Source organism: Monodon monoceros, unplaced genomic scaffold (assembly GCF_005190385.1).
Source record: "Monodon monoceros isolate NGI ecotype Baffin Bay Population unplaced genomic scaffold, NGI_Narwhal_1 Super_Scaffold_12, whole genome shotgun sequence".
NCBI classification, from domain to species: Eukaryota; Metazoa; Chordata; class Mammalia; order Artiodactyla; family Monodontidae; genus Monodon; species Monodon monoceros.
In genome coordinates, this window is record NW_021703768.1 from 58,262,249 (window position 1) to 58,282,160 (window position 19,912).

Here is a 19,912-nt window from a genome sequence, read left to right on the forward strand (position 1 = left end):
CGTGGGATTTCCTCAGGTGGGTACGAGTCACGTCCTTAGAATCTGTGCTGTTTTGAAGAGGCTTCGGTCAGTGCACAGCCTTCCTTCTGAATCAGGGGCATTTGTTTATTTAACAATCATTGTCTTCCTCAGGATTTCCTGTGAGAGCTCCTGGACTTGTTTACATCTTGGTCCACACAAATAATACCAGAGCGTGGGCTGTCAGGTTATCAGATACTCTGCTCTTCGGAGAGTTGATTTTTAAGAAGCCTAATCTAAAACCTAGTTCCACACAGACGGCTCTGAGCAACTCATTTGCATTTGTCATCTAGTTTCTTTTTTTATTTTCCTTTTTATTCTTCTTCCTTTTTTTTTTTTTTAATGGAAATTCCTATCAGCAGATCCTGATAAGAATGATTCCTTTTGCAGAGATTACGACGGGGGTGTCGAGCAGATCATCGCCTGGAGAGGAGAATGTAAAGGTAATGATTCCCTGCCCATTTTCATCTTTGTGCTTCTCTCCAGAGTTGAAGTAGAAGTGAAGACCTAGCAGTAATAAACATAGGATAAAAAACCCAAAGCAAAAAAAACCCCTCAGGGATATGTCCCAGGGCACATTCAGAATAACTTGAAATTGCTTCCTTTATCGAATTTTAGATCTCTACTCTTAATGAGCAAACCTAGCTGTCTTTCTGGGTCGTAGTTGTATATGCAAGATGACTGTATACCTTTTCCAAAAATTTGTACTAGAAGATGATATCTACAGATGTTTGCCAACAATGCCATTGCAAGAATGAACTTGGGAGATATTCTCTGAACATAAAATAACCTATGGATAGCTTTTAGGCATGCATCAGCTTGGGACAGATTCTTCCCTTATTTCTAGCTCTTAATATTACGTACAAGACGAGTTTTCTGTTTATGTGTGGTGACACATGTAACATGTCTTTACTGATGTTTTCTTAGGTTGTTTTTTCATTTGCAAACATAAACATTACTGTTATCAAGTAAGTAACTTGTAAAAAAGCCACCTGACTTTATCTTTTCCAGCGTGTGAAAAGCCCAGTGGTTCAACTGAATGAACATGAAGACCAGGACAGTCTATATCTGGGTATGTTCCAAAATATTGTTCCCCCCAGCATGCATACGGGGGTATCACAGACCCAGGTATGCAGGCGACAAGAAGAAAATCTACTTAGAAATAAAATCTTCCTTCCTGGGAGCCTTGTCTATTTCTTGAAACCCACCCAGGTAAATTTTTTTTGCAGCATCAGTTATAATACTATGACTTCAGGCATTCAATCTCCATTTACACTCTAAAAAACAAAACAAATCAAAACAAAGAAAGCAATCCAAGCTTTTCTAGACCGTTTTACTCTGAGTCAGATGTTGGCTCGGGGCTTGTCATATGTTACCTTGTTATTCCTATGAGGTTGGCACTACCAGCTTCCGTTTCAGGTGATGGCGACTGAGCCCACTGGTAGAGGGTAAATGGGGCAGTTGAGACTCATAACTTCATCCTGCCTGGCCTCAGAATCCCCAAGTTTACCGCTATCCTATTTTTTTTTTTTTTTTTTTTTTTTTTTTTGTGGTACGTGGGCCTCACTGTTGTGGCCTCTCCCGTCGCGGAGCACAGGCTCCGGACGCGCAGGCTCAGCGGCCATGGCTCACGGGCCCAGCCGCTCCGCGGCATGTGGGATCTTCCCGGACCGGGGCACGAACCCGTGTCCCCTGCATCAGCAGGCGGACTCTCAACCACTGCGCCACCAGGGAAGCCCTACCACTATCCTATTTTGATACCCGGTAGGGGGGGCCCTTGGAGCTGAGCCTGTGTGATCTTATCCCCTGGCCTCAGGAAAAGACCAGATGCTTATCCTGGGGCATGGATCTGATGTGGGTGTCCCTTCAAAGGAACCAGGAGCTCCCTTGGCAAGGGGAAAGTATTTCTCCCCTTGGCCCTGGGAATTCTTGTCTGCTCACAAGCATTGTAATTCACCACTCCCCAAGGGGCACCTCCCCAAATCTCCTCCTAGGGCATTTTCTAATTCTTCAGGGCTAATCAGGGCTCCAGACTTAACCTTTGAGTTAGAGCCGGATGAAGCTCTTGGGGGTTTGAGGACATGCACAGGCTGGGCTATCAGCAGATGCCTCGTCCGGGCACTTGGATGGTCTGGGGCTGATAAGTGGGGAGCAGATAATCCAGAGATTGCCCAGTTGGTTTCTTCAGGCTCAGTGAAGCTGAAGCAGCTCACACACCTGGAAGGTGCCTGGGCAGAGCAGTCTTGGGAGTGGCAGGGGTGTGGTGGTGGCTATGGCAGTGACCAAGTGCTTGGGCTGATGTGAAATCAGGGAAAAGCAAGACAGCTCCCTGGGTGAACTTAGTAGCGAAGGTGGGTGGCCTGCGGAGCCTGGCGGTGCAGGGGGCTCCCTGGGGAGTGCAGGCATGCAACAAAGCAGTTACAAGAATAAAGCAGGGTGAGGAGGAAGCACCCTCAGCATCCGTTGGCTGTGCTGCTTGTAGTTTGGCCACAAGCCAGAGGTGCTTTCTGGCTCTCCTTGTGTGAGGTACTACTGAAACTGGAATAGAAACTAGATCATACCGGGCTTTGTGCACACCTTTAACATTTCTGCTATAGAAGGTAAGAGGAATGATTTACTTCCAGAAGAGGGGAAGAGGAAGGAGAAATGAAAGCAAACGTGCCCACGTGGATGAGTGTCGCGGGCTGTTGAAGCCCAGAGCTCGACTGCTGCTCACGCATGCAGGATGTCTCATCTCCAGATTGCATCATGCTCCCAGGAATGTTCGCTTTGAAGAATGTTTACCGAGACAGGTTGCTGGTGGGGGAGGAGTGCTGGCTGTTAAAAGTATTAGATAGCAGGATTATTTTCATGTTAGGCTGCAAAAATTCACTCCGTTCTCAAACCGGTATCCTTGCGGGGTAAGAAGGCACGCAGCCTTCTTTTGTTATGGAAATTGTTATGTAGCCTGACCTAATCTTTTGTTATGGAAATTGCAGTAGCCTGACCTAATCGGGGTGTTTTGTCAATAATGTCGTGTCTGAGGAGGGATGTGATAAAGAATTTGAGAGAGATGAGCGTGTATGACATTAATCCGGTGATTTATGAGAAGGTCTATGAATGGTTATCCCTTGTGCGAACATTGGCTTTGTTGTTCATTTAAACTTGGTGGATTAGAAAAGGCCACCTGATTTTATGCAAAGAACATAATAGAATCAGGTGGTACGCTGGTGTCTGGAACCGGAAATGGCTTTTCCCCGTGGCCGCTTCTAAACCGTTCTACCTTATATGTGCTTATATTCTGCTTGGTCTCTAAGGAAGTGCTGATAAACGTGGCATTGAGGTATATGGCTTTGCTGATTTATATTATTCAAAATGGTGTGACGTGAGTTTAGTGCGATCTCATAAACGACATTAGCGCCGTTCCAGTGGAACCTTCTGTGATGACGGGCATGTTCTGTATCCGCGCTATTCAGATATAGCCAGGTAGCCACATATGTCTATATAGCACGTGACATGTGACCAGTGTGACTGAGGAACTGCCTTTGAACTTTATTTTTTGCACTGGACAGGGAAGCACCAGAGTAAGCTCCCTTTGTATTGCTGTCGTTGGCCCATGAGCATCAGGAACCAGCTCACCATTAGTTTATACACTGAAAATGACTACTGATCGGAAGAATAAAGTCTCCAGTGGGTAACAGCTGGTAACCTCATCCAAGCTGGTGCCCCCGAACCACCACAGTAGTGAGTAGTGATAGTAAGGTTACATTTATGGTGAGTCCAGAAGTGAGGGCCCCGCTCTCTGTGGATAACTGTGAGGGCTTGGCCTTTTGCTCAAAGGGGAGAGTATGAGTTGAGCGCTGGGGTCCAATTCTGTCGCTGCCACAGTGAAGAGTGAGACTCCTCAGCGTGCAGTGCCTTCACATTCTGGTCAGGTAGGGTGCGGGGAGAGGGCAAAGCATTTGGAGGAAAGGGTAGAAGAGAAGGTAAATGAAATGGGTCAATATGGAAATTAAAAGGAAGGAAGGGTCCATTTGGCTCAAGGATATGGGGCTAAATATGATTAAGGAATAGAAGCGCAACAGTGGGCAGCTGTGAATGTTGTACCAGGGAGAAGTGATGCGGACATCTAGTGGGAAACGTGGACAACCTCTGGGAAATACAGCGGAGAGCGTGAGCTTTGGCTGCCCCGTTGGAATACCAGCTGCAAACAAAGATGCATAAGCCAACACTGGATTGGCAAAGCCAATTGGCAAAGCTTGGTTAGTTGTTGTCTTGCACACTCTTCTTTTGAAAGGTTGAATCTGAAAAAATAAAGCCATGTGCCTGATTAGAAACTCAGATTTCCAGTTCAAAGTTAAGTTTGTGCCTGAGGACTGTGAAACAAGAGTGCCAGTGTCTCAGGTGGGTTACAGAAGCCCCTGGAGGGTGACACTCCTGCTCCCTCAGCAAGTGATACTCAAGTGTGAGTGAGGTTGTACGGGCCAGCCCAGATTTAGTGACACTCGTATTGAAACTGACTTTCCTGCAGTAATTTATCAGCCACTGCCTGCACTGGACTGAAGATAACTTGAACTTTACTGGCTCAAGCTGTGTATTGTATGACCATTTGGATGGAAAAATGAAGGATTGGTAAAACTGACACGTTACGACAAGAGCTCAGAGCATGTTTAACTTTCCCCGTGGGAGAAGGTGGTAGGGAGGTAGAGACCCTAGGGGCAGTGGTGGTGGAATTGGCTGGCATCCTCCTCCTGCCTGTGAAGTCTCGGTACCGTGAAGTGCTGGGCCGGAAGTGGTGCCGTATCTGCTCTTTGGCTGGCGGAGAGAGAGCTTGATGCAAGTGCGAGAGGTTCTAAGCGTCATGTTGTTACGCTTAGAAAAAATACATTAATTTTGTCTTTTGTAATTACAGAAGTAATAAATGCTCACAGTAGAAAAATTAGAAATTTTAGAATAGAAAAACAGCCCTATCGTTCTGCCACCCCCCCCCCCCAAAGCAGCTACTATTAAATTTTGGTGTGTTTATGTGATCATAGTTGTGATCATGTAAACAATAGAATTCTATGTCCTGCTTTATTCATGTAACATTATATGCCATAAGTAAGCTTCATTTTAGAAGGTAGCTTAAAATGATGCTGTACATTTTTCTATGATTACTTTTGTATGAAGAAGGGAAAATGTCATAGATTCTTTCCACAAGTGTTTATCGACCAGGAAAACAAAACAAAACCCTTCTTTTTATAATATGTACTGTTGATTTTACAGAGTGGCCCAATTGTCAGTACATGCTGAGGCTCGAATCCCAGTTATTGGTTAATGCTCTGGGTCACTTCCTTGCTGTTACTCTTCATTACTTATATGTAATATGAGAAAACCTCTTAGTGGGTGTTGAGACTGGGAAGGTGGGCACTAGGGAGACAGATGAACCAAAGCTGGATGTGAAAGGAAACCTGATTTGATACCAGAAAAACTCATCCAGACGAGTCGGGAAGAGAAGGAAGCAGAAACAGAAACAAACAGTAGGAAGTGAGGTGTTTCAGGGTGCTCAACCCAGCTGACACAGACAAGACAGAGAGAAACAGAGACCCCGCATAGGAAGCTTAGGAGAACATCACCAAAGGGAAACTGGAAGGGAATGATTGGGAGATCCAAAGAACAGTCCCTCAGAACAGAATGTTAGGGGCAGCAGGAACTCTTTATCCAAGATCTGCTTTTGTGGGTGTGTCTGGGAGAGTCCAGGCCCATGGATTTAGGTGGTGAGCTGGGTGGAGACGGTGCAGTCAACTGTGCTAGTCTGGCAAACCACCAATAAGTAGGACTAATTAGGTTAGTCTTTTCTTCTTATACTAACTTAAAGTTTGGAAATGGAATTGATGCTACTAAGCTATAAAACCTTATAAAACAGCAATTTTAAGTTGCTTGGAAACATCTTGAAACTTTAGTTGCAGAAACAAGGTCCAAAATGTGGAATCTTAAGATCTAGGACCCATGTCACTGGAAGCTGGCCCTCTTTTGGCTGTGATTATTTAGTAACTCATGTGTATCTATGTTGAGATCTCGGAACTGTTGCATGAAACATGAAAGAAAAGAAAAAAGGAAAAAAAGGGAGAGGGAGTAACCTTAGCAGAGCTCTTAGCCTTCTGAAAAGTAAGTTTTCAAGCCTAATTTCTGGCAGGTCTCTCTTTATGCCCCGGGCTATAAAAGTTTTGGGTAGATTTTCTTCTTTTCTCTTCTGTTTTTGGGGTCGTCTTTCCACCACAAACCAAAGCTCACCAGTGTTTCAGTTTTGAAATACAGGGGCTGGGGCTGGAGAAATATCCCAAGAAGATCACTCGGAATGCACAGTTATTTGTAAAAGTTCTGATTCAGATTTTATTCCTTTCCTTCACTTCGATGAAAATTTCTTATTGCAGTTGTTGAGGTTTTAAAAATTGGTTTTGGTAGAAGAAATTGTCAACTTACTGGAATTCTGCTGAGTGGTATAAGCTGAACTTGGTTCTCTTATCGCGAGTGTTCCGCCTTTTCTATTTGTGGTTTCATTCTCTGGATAAAGTTCTCCTTGTGGAATGCGAATAAAGCATTTTTCTTTAAATTAGACAGTTGGAATATTTACTGACAGACTTTTATCCCGTAAGTTAAAAAAGAACTTAGGGGTTTTCAGGTTAATATAATACTACAGACAAGGAAATGTGAAGGAACTAAAGTCTTATTGTAGGTGTAATGTCTTCATGTTATCGTCTTTTCTTATAATTTTTTATGTTTTTTTTTTTTTTTTTTAAACAAGTCCCAAGGCTAGGAAGCTGTCTGGTCTAATGATAGATCTAATGTTCTGCCTAGTTTTTGATCACAAATATGTGTTTAAAAACAAAATAAAAGTGAGTTAAGATTAGGAGTCGCTAATTAATCTAAGTACTCTGTTATCTGAACTCTGCCTGCCCGTTGGAATTACCTTGGAGCTTTAACAAACAATCCTGAAGCCCTGGTCCCACCCCCACAGAAGTCTGACCTAATTGGCCTGAAGTGCAGCCTGTGTTGCAGGAGTTGTAAAAGCTTCCCAGGTGATTCTCAGGTACAGCCAAGGTTGAGAACCATGACATAGCTCCTTAAGGGAGCCCTGCTCTGCTGAAATCACTCTGACTTACTGGGTTTTCAGTGTTTTGGGAATTGGAGAATTGTGGTTCTACTTTTATCTCAGTTGGTTACAAAAGCAATTAATGGAGGCCCATTTGTATTAGGTTTGCAGACTTTTAATGATGATCACCATCAACATCATGGTAGATCCGTGGGAAAGGTAAAAAACAAAAAAATTCATTGAAAGTTTCCTAAATACTTGAACCTAAATTAGATGATTAAACCTTTAAAGATTATTTTTAAACATTAAGAAGGAATCAAGTGATTGTAGTTTGCTGTCACATTCATTTATTGGACTTAAGAGGTGCACAGTTCGGGATGAAGGGAGTGGATGGTTGTTTACACCAATGTCATAGGGCGTTACAAGGAGGCCTGATGTTTGACAGTAGTACCAACCTAGCTGTAGTGTATTCTAAATCACCTTTTTCTTTCATGTCACAAACCAACTTAATTTCTGAAATGTAATCTAGGAGGGGGAAAAAAATGGCAGCTCTTTCTCTGAACTCTAAATTTTTCATTCTCCAAAACAGGATCCTCAACTCCAAATAAACCAGCTTAGTGAATAATTCCATAGCTTCTGTCCCTAAAGATTCTGTTTTGATTAAATCAAATCATTATAAATTTCAAACAAGTATAAAATCTTAAGGAAACTACAACTACCTTATAAAACATGAAACAAGTGAAAAATATGAAATACATCCTGGAAATAGTATTTGTAAATGCTTTTTGTGGAAAGTTAAATTTCCACTTAAGGATTTTGTCCCCTTTTCTTTTGTTGAAACACTTCGGAATACCTGTGTGTGCAGACGGTTAATGAAAGAATTGCCCGCACAGGGGAATCCTTAGGTTTCGGGCTTGATTGCAGTGTCAGTGTGTTTATGTGAGTTTAGGCTTGCTGAGTACCCAGTGGTTAATCCCTTGGAAGGGACTTTAGGGCAATTAAGATTCTGGTTAGCTTTCATTGCCAGGCAGTACGAGCTCTATCAATTTATTGGGACAATTTGCTATAACTTTTAGAGTGCCTAATTTGGAAGACATTTTTATGAAACATGGCCTCTTACTTCAGTCATGGGCAAGAAATCCAACAGAACTTATTCTTCTTATTCAACATGAGATTCTTCTGAAGAATACGTGTAAAGCATAGGAAAGAAGTGATGCAATCATATGCCGAATACGAGAGCCCGGGGTAAATAGTCTTTTGTTTCTTCATAACATTTAAAATAACAAACAAAAAACAGAATAAAGAGTGAAGTTAAAGGTGTCTAGAATTTTGAAGCAAACTTTGAGTAAGCGAGCTGGGCTTCATCCAGATTCTTGAGATTTATCTACCATTAGGTTTCTGCTGATCTAACTGAAGTAGACTTACCTACCCCCCAAGTGTTCAATGGGGGCTCCTCATTAGGGTTAACTCTTAGGAACATATTAACCCCAAAGTGACACTATTTGTTTCTGAGAAATTACAATTATTTTTAGCATATAATCTTTCAATGTCTAATTAGTTCCCTCAGAGCTACATGGGAACTTCACTTCAGAACTTAAGCAAAGGGAAATAGAGTTTTATGCATGACTTGAATTCTATGTATCTGAATAAGCAATGCACACTTTCTTTGAGCATGAATTCCACAAATATTTAATGAACATAGAGTCTGTGCATTTTGTCCCCATCCTTTAACACATTTTTACACTTTATTTTGTAGAACAGTTTTAGATTTACAGAAAAGTTGCAAAGATGGTACAGAGAGTTCCCATACACCCAGCCCCCTAGACTCCCCTAGTTTCCCTTATTATTAACATCATATATTATTATGGTATATTTGTTAAAATTAATGAACCAGTTTTGATACATTATTATTGACTAAAGTCCATCCTTTATTTAGATTTCCTTAGTTTTTATCTAGTTTCCTTCTTCTGTCCCAGGATACCATATTACATTCAGCTGTGTTTCCTTAGGCTCCCCTTGGCTGTGAGAGTTTCTCAGACTTATTTTTGATGATCTTGACATTTTTGAGGAATACTGGTCATGTATTCCATAGAATGTCCCTTCATTGGTAATTTTGGGGTGGTTTCTCTATCATTAAACTGAGGTTATGGGTTTGGGGAGGAAGACCACAGAGGTTAAGTGCCATTTCCATCACATTATATCAATAGCATATAATATCGGCATGACTTGTCAGTGTTGATGATGACCTTGATTACCTGGTAGAGCTAGCGTTTGTCAGGTTTCTCCACTGTAAAGTTACTCTTCCCCACTCCTCTTCCCATATCGTGTTCTTTGGAAGGAAGTCATGATGTGCAGCCCACACTTTAGGAATGAGGAGTTATCTGTATGCTTTCCTGTGGGCAAAGTGTCTAAAACTATTTGGAATTCTTCTCCATGGGAGATTTTTATCCCTCTCACTTATTTATTCAGTCATTTATGTCAGTATAAATTCATGGATATTTATTTTACACTTTGGGTAGTCACCTAGTACTACTTTATTCAGAGTGTTCTAGCTTTGGTGATGAGGGACTCTTTCAGTTGGCTTCTGTGTCCTTTCTACATATTCCTGTCATTGTGGGGTTTTATCTTAGGGTGGTGAATATTCTTTACGATACTGTAATGGTAGATACATGACACTGCATTTGTCAAAGCCCACAGAACTTTATGTCACAGAGAGGAAACTTCAATGTGTGCAAATAAAAAATTAAGAGGTTGGAGGATCCTGTGATGGAATGCAAAATGTAGCAAAACAACCTAATTGTACTAAAAACTTTGGAAACAACCTCACTGTAGAGGATGGGAGCAGGGTGCAGACCTCAGTAACTTTGGAAATGAGTAGAATAAAAGCAAAAGAAACTGTACATAAGCATGTCTTCTAGGTGAGAAAGTTGTTTCCCATAGGGGTACAGGTTAACATTTCTGATACCACTATTAATATATACTGGAAATAAGTAAGTCAATGGATGATGGAGAGCAGGTGTCAGGTTTTTCACTATTGGAGTGGGAGTTTACAGAGAAGCAAGGGGAGGAGGCCAGAATGATCCATGTGCTAATGAATGAGAGATGTGGACATCACTATGTACTCATGGTTAGTTAAAATAGATACACATGGTTGCGTATGGAAATATTTGTAGGTACGTGTACATACCTAGGTTAGGACACACATATTTCATTGCTGTGTCAGTTGAGAGGGCCTAGAAGCAGCAATACTCCAGTAGCATATACAAGATGAGCCCACCCTTTAAAAAAAACCCAAACAAACAGGATTATCCATCACATTTTGTGTGAATTTCAGCTTCAGAACTGTAGGCTTGATAACACTTATATTAAAACGATTTAAATTCTTTGCTATTTTAACTTATCTACATGTGAATGACCGTAAAAGTCTATAGAACAATAGGTTGAACTTTGATGTTAAAATTGATTTAAAAAAAAGTTTGTGAATAAGTCCATATCATGTAAGAAACTTTTTCCGAAGGCTTGGAAAAATTAAAATTGGAACATTATCAGAAAAAACTTCAAATGTAATCATTGATGTTGCTTCCCTAGGTGCCTCAGCTCTTCCTACTATGAAGAATTTTTTTTCTCCTCAGGCTGTAACAAGATACTTTCCTCCCCCTCCATCCTTTCTCTGTCCAGACTTATGGCCCATAACCTTGCTTCTTCCACCTCCAGGGACCCTTACATTTACTATCCACAGCTGCCTCTTCAGGACAAATTCAAAATTCTTCATAATGTATCATTCAGAAAAACTTAGTGAATTTGTCCTAATTCTTTCCTTTCAGGTTATGCCCAGGAACTTCAGTGTTTAAGACAAAAAGAGGTCCATCAAGGATCTTTATTTCCTTAAGAGAATCAGCTAAGTAGAACCTGTATCTGTAGCAATCCTAAATGCTGGTGGAGGCTTTGACAACATAATTCTTTAATACGTTACTTTGGTCAGAAAATCTATTATTTTCCTATCCTGAAGTGTTTTTGAGAATTTTTTTCTCTTTTTGTATCACATGTGGGTATATCATAATACAGGTAATTTCATTTGTTGGACTTCTAGGTTGTTGTCTGGGTTTTTTTCCCCCTTAGATAGTAGGATGACATAATGGGGCATATCAGAACTTTCGGAGGGGCATGCGGAGCTTTTCTTCAAATAAATCAAGGTAATTAAGGTAGATAAGAAGTAAAAAATATTATTATTTTTAAAGTAAGGTGGTATGATGAATGGTGGCACCCTGGGTTTCTAATTTATGACCACCATTGTACCATGCTCCTACTTCATGCCTATTTTATGTGAATTCAACTTTATAGGCTCTATTAAAAAAATACAACAGGGAGGGAGATAGGGAGAAAAATAATAATTTGAACCTCAGGTGGTTCTACACGCAGTGAGTGTAACAGCCCTGAGTGAGCATGAGGCTGGACGTGAATGTGCGCTTCCCTCCCTGGGGCTCACAGTGAGTGCATCTTACGCGTGGATGTGAGCTGTGCTTTTAAGACCTTTGTTTCTGTACAACATGGCCTCTCAGTGAAAAACAACCATTTCTTTTTTTTTTTTTTTTTTTTTTGCGGTTCGCGGGCCTCTCACTGTTGTGGCCTCTCCCGTTGCGGAGCACGGGCTCCGGACGCGCAGGCTCAGCGGCCATGGCTCACGGGCCCAGCCGCTCCGCGGCATGTGGGATCCTCCCGGACCGGGGCACGAACCCGTGTCCCCCGCATCGGCAGGCGGACTCTCAACCACTGCGCCACCAGGGAAGCCCAAGCCAACCATTTCTTCTGGTGCCCGACCGAGGTAACAATGTTCTCCAGCAAAGAGCTGTTTCTGTTGAACTTAGAGGGATGACATGGTGCCTTCTAATAGGTTTTTGAGGAAAACTTTGATCATTTCTGACTTTCACCTAATGCTAGAACTTGAACTACATGAAATTGTCACTGTTCAGGCTGAAATTATCCAGGATAGGCTTGTCCTTGCATCATGGGTCCTGCTGCCTTTTGTCTGTATATATATTTTTTTTATTATTTTTTTTCCCAAGAATGGTGTTTAACAGTGTTAAAAACTAGTTTCTGGTGGTCAAACAATGGAGCAGAAAAGCAAAACAAATCCTCCTCTTTCTGTCTCAGTATGATTTCCTTGGAACTTCTTTTCATTTTGCCGTGTCTCTGTTTTGAAAATCAAGCTATTACTCTTGAGATAAAGATAAGAATCTTTCAGTGTCTATAATATAGGAGAGAAATATAATGAAAGGGAAACCTTATTTACAGTTAACATTTAAACTAAAACTTAGTGAAAACGTATGTTCTTTACTGTTATAATCTCATTTGATCCTTACAACTCTTTGAAGTAGAGATATCCCATTTTATAGGAAACAACTGAGCATCAGAAGGTATGAGTGACTTGGTTAGGACCACTAAGTAAATAAGTGACAGAGTCCAGATATATAGATCTTCCTTGACTTATGATGGGGTCATGCCCCAATAAAACCATCATAAGTTGAAAATATCATAAATGGAAAATGCATTTAATAAATCTAACCTGCTGAGCGTCCTGGCGTAGCCTAGCATATTTTAAATGCTCAGAACACATCCATTAGCCTACAATTGGGCATCATCATCTAACACAAAGCATATTTTATAATAAAGTGTTGAATATCTCGTAATTTATTGAATACGGTAATGAAACTGAAAAACAGAATGATTGTATGGGTACAGAATGGCTGTAAGCATATAGGGTGTTTACCCTCATGATCGTGTGGCTGACTGGGATCTGTACTCGCTGCCACTGCTCGGCCTCATGACAGAGTGTCATAGGGCATATCGCCAGTCTGGGAAAAGATCAAAATTCAGAATTCCAAGTCCAGTTTCTACTGAATGCGTGTTGCTTCTGCACCATCGGTAAAGTCGAAAAATCCTAAGTTGAACCATAAGCCGGCGACCATCTATATGTGTCTCCAAAATCCCGTACTTTTTCTTTTCAGCTTGAGGCTCCTTAAAAATATGAATGTAAAACACAGTTTTTGTCCTCAAGGAATTTTGGATCCCATTGGAGGATAAGAAAACTGTACAAATACTGTAATTTAAATTGAAATATAAATACTCTTCTAGGGAGGTTCAGTTTTATCATTGTTGAGAGGTAGGTGACAGCATGTGTCCTGGATAATTGAGACTTTATGGAGGTTATTTTCTAAGTAAAGGATTTTCTAATTAGAGCAGGCACAGTAAGGCTGATGAAATCATTTACATTCTTATGTTGTCATGGTTGTATGATATCTGGTGAGAAAGTGGCCTTGGGGATATATCATTGAATTCTGCCAACTGCAATTGCAATCAGCCCGTCAGAGAAAGCAAAGAAATTAAGCCGTTGAATATGAATGAGATGTAAATAACATCTTGAATTAATTTAAATGCAATCACATTGACCCAATGCTGGGACAAACTCAATTACTGTAGAAAACAAGGAGGATAAATGACCCATATTCAGGAGAAATTCTTTGGTAAGAAAACGAGTTGGCCTAAAAAAAGACTGTCAACACAATATTTGATACTCCACTTTTTATGTTAACTATGCACACTGCTGGTCAGTAAACTCAATTTATTCTTTAAACCATGTCGATAAATAATAAAGCAAGTTAGATTGGAAAGTCTCTTGTTGGGTTTCTCATGTGTACTGGTTGGGTAATTCTAGTAGTTTTATTGCCAGAATAATTTCTATATCAACAATCAGTTGATATGGAATTGGTCAACAAGGACTGTGCTTTGGGGATAATTAGATTGAGGTGCACCTACCTGGCATCTCAACTCAAGAACTGCATTTTACAAAGTTCTTTCATATCTCTGCATTGTCCTGAAGGTCTTCTGACCTGTCTCTGATGCTTAAGAGAGAAGCAGCCCACTCCAGTAGTTTGTTGACCTGGGATTTATCCCAGGTTTAGTGGCTCTAAAACTTTAGTGGCTCTATAACTTTACTTTGCATGATAATGAGCAAGACAACAGTATTTCCTGACCCAGTACCTTCATTTCCAAATGGTGTTTGTCTACACTTGTGGAGGGTCCCTTTCTAGGGTCTCTGGACATCTCTCAGGCAGGCAAGAATTCTGTGCACACCCCAAGTATTGTACAGAGCCTTAGAGAACAAAGGGTTTTCTCCACCCAACAGTATTGCTGTTTGCAAATGTAGACGCTGTTATGATGAATAAAATGCAAATATATATTGAAACACTTTACCAGAGTTCGCATAGCATTTTTTTTTTTGGTCAAGATACACACTTCAGTTAGCAGACGTTTACTAAAAATATTACAGCTGTCATATAAAGACTCTTCGTCTACGGGTTGGGACTTAACTGTGTAAATCACTCATTCGTTTAGCAGCTGCCTACAGTGTTCTAAGTCCTAAAACTGAGAATGAATGGAAACCCATTCACAAGATTTTATCTATTTTCTTATAGAAAGTTGCGTATGGACTAAAACCCTCTCATCTGATAGTAGAGTTGAGAGTAATTTTTCCTTACAGTTGCTCCAGCTGAGTAAGAAAAATATGTACTTATTCTTCAAATAAAAGGTCACAAAGTAGAGAATATATTTTTTGTTTTAATTTAGTTGCGATGCTTGTCATTACATAGCTTATAGCTGATCTACTTGTATGCTGTATTTACATAGCAACCCATATGAACACAGAGGTGACGTATGTAATTCTGATTTCCTTCGCATCTATCTGTACCCCTCACCCAACCCCAGCCCAATCAGACAGGATTAGCTATCAGGGAGCAGGTTATGAATCTGTTTTCTCACACAGCATGGCACGAGAGTGCCAACAATTTTTGAAATAATTGAAGTAAAGAGACGAATGTTAATTAAGACACATATTGTCATGTTCCAGGTCTGCAGAGTTGAAAGGATCCTCACATTGTTTCCACTCTCCTTTAGTTTATTTGGCCGTCAGATGCCCTCAAAACAAAATACAATGCTTCTGTGAAAAGAAATGCTTAAAAGAGACTCCCGTATGAGACTTGGGATACACTTTTTTTCTGCTGCAGACCTTGGCTGCCGTGCTGGAGCTTATTTGGGGCCCATGTATCTGCGCCTGCCGGTGGGGGTTTAGAGAAGTAAGTTTGAGCAGTGTCAACGATTTATGGGGAGGCAGTAATGGGCTTCTACTGAATGCTAATTACCGACGAGTTGTTCAGGGAGACTGTGTAAGAACTGTTGGTTTGTGGTAAATTAGTCGCTAGCTCCATTGAGATGGACTGCGAGTTTAGATCAGAGCCCCAAAGGCGCCCAGCTCCTTGTGACTGATGGCCAAACTTGGTGACAATTTGAGAAAAAACACCCCAATTGTGCTAAACGGTAAAGTAGATGACTTTACATGAATTTAATAAGTACGATTCTGGTTAAAAGTTAAAGCTTCCAACCCCTTTTGGATTAAAAGGACGGGGAGACTGGATTGTTAAATGAATTATCAGAGTTGTTTTGGCTCTTAGATCTGAAAAGCTGCCAATGGTATGAAAGAATAGATTGCTCTGGAAAAACCCCTGCCCTGAGTATGACGGCCTTTATTTGTCTGTGTACTGGAGCTTTCTGGCTGTCCACACGCATAAACCTCAACCTTTATCTCATACTGCACAGGGTGGCTTTTCTGAGAAATGATCCTCTAGCTCCCGACCAAAACAGGCGTCTGCATTGGGAGGGTTTTCTTGAGTCTCAGGCGGCTCTCTTTCAATTGGCAGTTACCTTTCTTCTTCATTTCCATTTCCAGCAACGAGAAGAGAGTTAATGATTCATTTGCTCCCAGTGACCTTTTGAATAACTGGACTGCGGTGTACCAGTACCACTCTGAGCTGCTGTGCTCGCCTCCTTTTACTTTCCCAGTTTGGCTTGCATATTTATAGCCTCCTTCGTGGTCTACATGCCTGAACGCCTGAAGGAAGCAAAACATTTATTGCCTCTCCCTCCCGGTGTTCGCAGCTTTCACCCAGCCCCATTCCTTCCTTTTACATCACACGGGAGACTCGCCTCCTGGCTGGGGATGTCCGAGTTCTTCCTGAGTCTCTGCTGTTGAATCTGTTGATTTCATCGAGACAAAAAGATGGATTCTGACTCGGACTCACCTTTTAACTACTCGTGGCCTTCCTTCCCCAAAATGAAGATTCGACGGAGGGCGTCCAAACAAGGTAGATCACGCGATCTTTTACTACCCCGGAGCCAAGCCAGGCATCTTCCTATTCTTACCTTTCTTTTCCTCGTTGCTTTGCAAGACTCTTTCTGATAAGTGCATGTTTATACATGTCTTTATAAAACTCTTATAATATAAATATTTTATAGATAGACTTCTAAGGTAAACCTACTCATCCTTCTTGTGTTCCTTTCACTTTAAATCTTCCTTTGTGCTGTATTGTGCATGCGCTATTCCTTTAAAAAAAAGGGGGGAGTTTAGTACAAGGTAAATGTTTCGGATTCATTTGCTCAGTTACCTTGGTGTTACCTTGACAATAAAGTGTCTTGTTGATTTAAATGTGTCTGGTCTTTGTGGGGTGTGCAGAGAACTATGCGTGCTCTTAGTACCGGGTGTCCGCTGCATTTGTGTCTTAGTTTTCAAGTGTGTGCTAATTAAAAAAAAATTTTTATACCTAACAAAATTCTTTCTTTTCTACTCTACTTTCTTGATTTTGTAGATGCTCTAAGGAAGGGATTTTAAGAAAGTAATTTCAATAAGAAAGCCTCTATTTCTCCAGGGGATGCAATCACATATTAAAAAGTTTATTAACGGTAATTACCAAGTATGCAAAATGCTTTACTGCCAAAGGCAGAAGAGCTATTTATTTGCAGTGTGATAATAATGGAGTGGCTTCACGCTGCTTATTCCGCCTCACCTGCAACCCACTCTTGTGGTGCAGGTCTTGGAAACCAAGGGACAAGTTGGTGTTAGGGAACAGCGGAGGTGGCCTGAGTATCCGGTGCACCATCCCCAGCAGATGGTAATTGTTGCCTTCTGAGGTTTATCAAAACTAGAAAGGTAGTGAGTAGCCCTTTCTTGTGTTGTAGAGGGACTTTATGTGGTTATGTTTTTAGTTCAAACAGAAACATTTTTGTGAGCTTATAAGCAGAAGAGGTGTTTCTGAAAGTGGGCCGCCTCTGTAGCTTTGTCCTGGGGGAGCAGAATTCTCTCTTGAGAACAGAATGACCAACCGTATCACCCTGTGCTTTACCTGGAGAAAAATGGAAGCTGGCAGTTGTCACCGTACCTGTTTCATTTCAAGGCTTCTTTTTCCTTCTAAAATAAAATGGAGGGGTGTGTGTGTGTGTGTGCGCGCGCACGCGTGCGTGTGTGTTTGCTCTTGGCCTGGGATCAAGGCTGATCCCAGGAATACAGTGGGTTGACTCTCTAGGAATAGTAGAAAGCCTCACCCTGAGCAAATCTCCCACGCTGTTCATTGCCATTCTTGAAAGTCTATCACTGGGGACTTAAAACATCTGTACAACATTCTATTTTCCTTATATTCTATTTTAAAATGTAATTGCTTCTTCTTTGGGGGTAAAGGGCCATGATATAAATGCAGCTTACCATTAATTGTTTCGGGGGGAGGGGAGTATCTATAGGGCGCACAAATGTGTGCATGTGAAAGCAAGCTCAGACTCAAATGGAAAATGGAGTAAAATGTTAACAATAGGTAAATCTGGGTAAAGAGGATGTATTGGTGTCCGTTGTGCTATTCTTATTCTTTCAACTTTTTTGGAAGTTTGAAATTGTTTCCAAATAATTTTTTTAAAACTTTTAAATGACTTCTGAGAGGGGAGATACACGAAGTCCTTAATTCCTTAGAGTGAACGTTATTAGTTCTCGTACATGGAGAAATTCTTGAGGGCAGGTAGCAGTTCTGTAAGACTACTAAGTCTTTGTGCTAATTCTCATCCAGTTAAATTTGGGGAATAATCTGCTTTATATAGGTTTGTGTTTATATTGCCTGGCTAGCGGATTGGATGCCTGTGTTGTAGGGAGGCCTCGTTAGGTAGCCTAACAGCCTGGAGAGATGTGGGATTAATGGTTAGGAGGCCAGTGGAGAACCTTGAGAGTCCAGTGGAGTTGTAGGGAATGCGTTAATCACGTTCTCCTTTGAAATTCAAAGCTGGAGCGCAGCCAGTTTGAACTACAGCAGAAAGTGATAACATAGCCATGTATAAATTAAACTCAATTCAAGTGAAAGCAGGTACCTGGGATTTGAAAATGATTAACTATTGGCCACTAATAAACAAAGGACAAGTGAAACTAAGATTGGTAGCAGAGAGCTGGGGATGGTCAGACTGTGTCCCATGCTTCCTTTGTCTGTTAAATGAAGACGACCTAGGTGTGAAGGGTGGGTTTGGTCACACTGTAATGTCAGCTGAATGGAATCCCAGAACCATAGACATTACAGCCAAAAGGGCCTTAGAAATGACCAGGGCCAACCACCTCATTTTATAGGTGAGTATGATGGGGCCCAAAGAAGTCAAGTGATGGGGAATCATTTGAGTGTTCAGTGAGCATGTCCAGAGTGCCAGGTGCTTCCTAGAGGGTGAGACGAAATAGTGAACGAGACGGATACTTTCCCTGCTTACAGGGATCTTAAGCACTTGGAATGGATCCTACCTCTCCCAGGATACAGATGTTCCACCTTCATATAGTAGAAGAAGCACCAAGGAACCTGATTTTTTTCAGTTCCGTGGTTAGGCTGTGAAAAGCTGTGGTCTCTTGTCCCTTATTCTGTCAGTCTTTAAAACTAAGGTGGCTTGAGTTTCTTCCTTAGTCTTTCCTTCCTTCTAATCATCACCGACATCATTCTCAGGATGTGGGTTCTGGTCTCCTGGGAAATCTTGAAGGGGTGTTGAGGGCTTGGGATTTCTGGCTTACTAGCAAACCTTTCATATTTGGTCAGAAATATTTTTTATTCTCTCTTCTTTTTTGTGTCCTGATCATCCTTGTTAGTATTCTCTTTCTTTTAATATCCCCTCCTGCCTTATTATCACTGTTCTTTGATAGACACACGTACACATTACTGGTTTGTTTCGAGAAGTGAAAATTTAGAGGGTTTGGTAATAAGAGGAAAATTGGATTAGCAGAAACCCATTAATACTTATATATTAACTAAAAACCACATCTACTACTTTCTTGAAACCCATCAATACTTATATGTTAACTAAAAACCACATCTACTACTTTCTTATCCTCATGCCCTCAGAAGGAAAGAGAAAAGGATCTAACTTAGAAGCAACGCCTTTGGAAATGACTGGTGTCTAGAGGGGAATGTGATGTAAGCAGAGGGTGAAAGCAGTTAAAACCAAACTGCCCAAAATGTATTCCTGGGATATCAAAGTTGCCCTTTGTCATATTGTGGGCAGCCCAGGACAGGCTGTACTGGAAACTGAGTGGTTAATGATTGGTGTGGGCCAGAATCCACGACTGTCCACTTCAAGGACTCCAGGAATGCCTGGATTTTTGTTTTGTTGATTTCAGTAGGAGAGTCAACGAAGACATTTAATTTTTACTAATGAAAAATTTTTAAATATAGGGTTTGGACTTCACCTAAGTTCCCCATAATTGTTGTCTTTAAAATGCATTTTAGTATGAATCATCAGGTCCCAGAAAGTGTTGAGCTCTTCTTCTCTTTGTGCCTTTCATCCACTTATGCCGTGTGTCTCATTCTCTCCTGCTCCAGCTCATATCCATCACATGCCTCTGTAATGACACAAATGTGAAAGACTGCTTTTTTTTTTGCTGATGCAAGAGGCGATGCCTATTTGAAAACTTAACAACCTTGAAGAGCTTAGATAGGACCAAACTTTCTG

At 41.1% G+C, this 19,912-nt stretch overlaps 1 protein-coding gene across 2 annotated transcripts in view; it reads left to right on the forward strand.

Annotated features, from left to right (window-relative positions):
• The window catches only part of ARHGEF28 (Rho guanine nucleotide exchange factor 28), a 309,995-nt gene that overhangs the window by 161,893 nt on the left and 128,190 nt on the right, over positions 1-19,912 (forward strand). The window contains exons 8-9 of one of the 2 annotated variants that reach the window (XM_029216894.1): positions 409-461; positions 1,030-1,090. In XM_029216894.1, the coding sequence (XP_029072727.1) occupies positions 409-461; positions 1,030-1,090 (114 nt within the window). Of the gene's footprint in view, positions 1-408; positions 462-1,029; positions 1,091-16,100; positions 16,264-19,912 lie in introns of those variants that run through there. The other variant, XM_029216896.1, reaches the window with a different exon arrangement.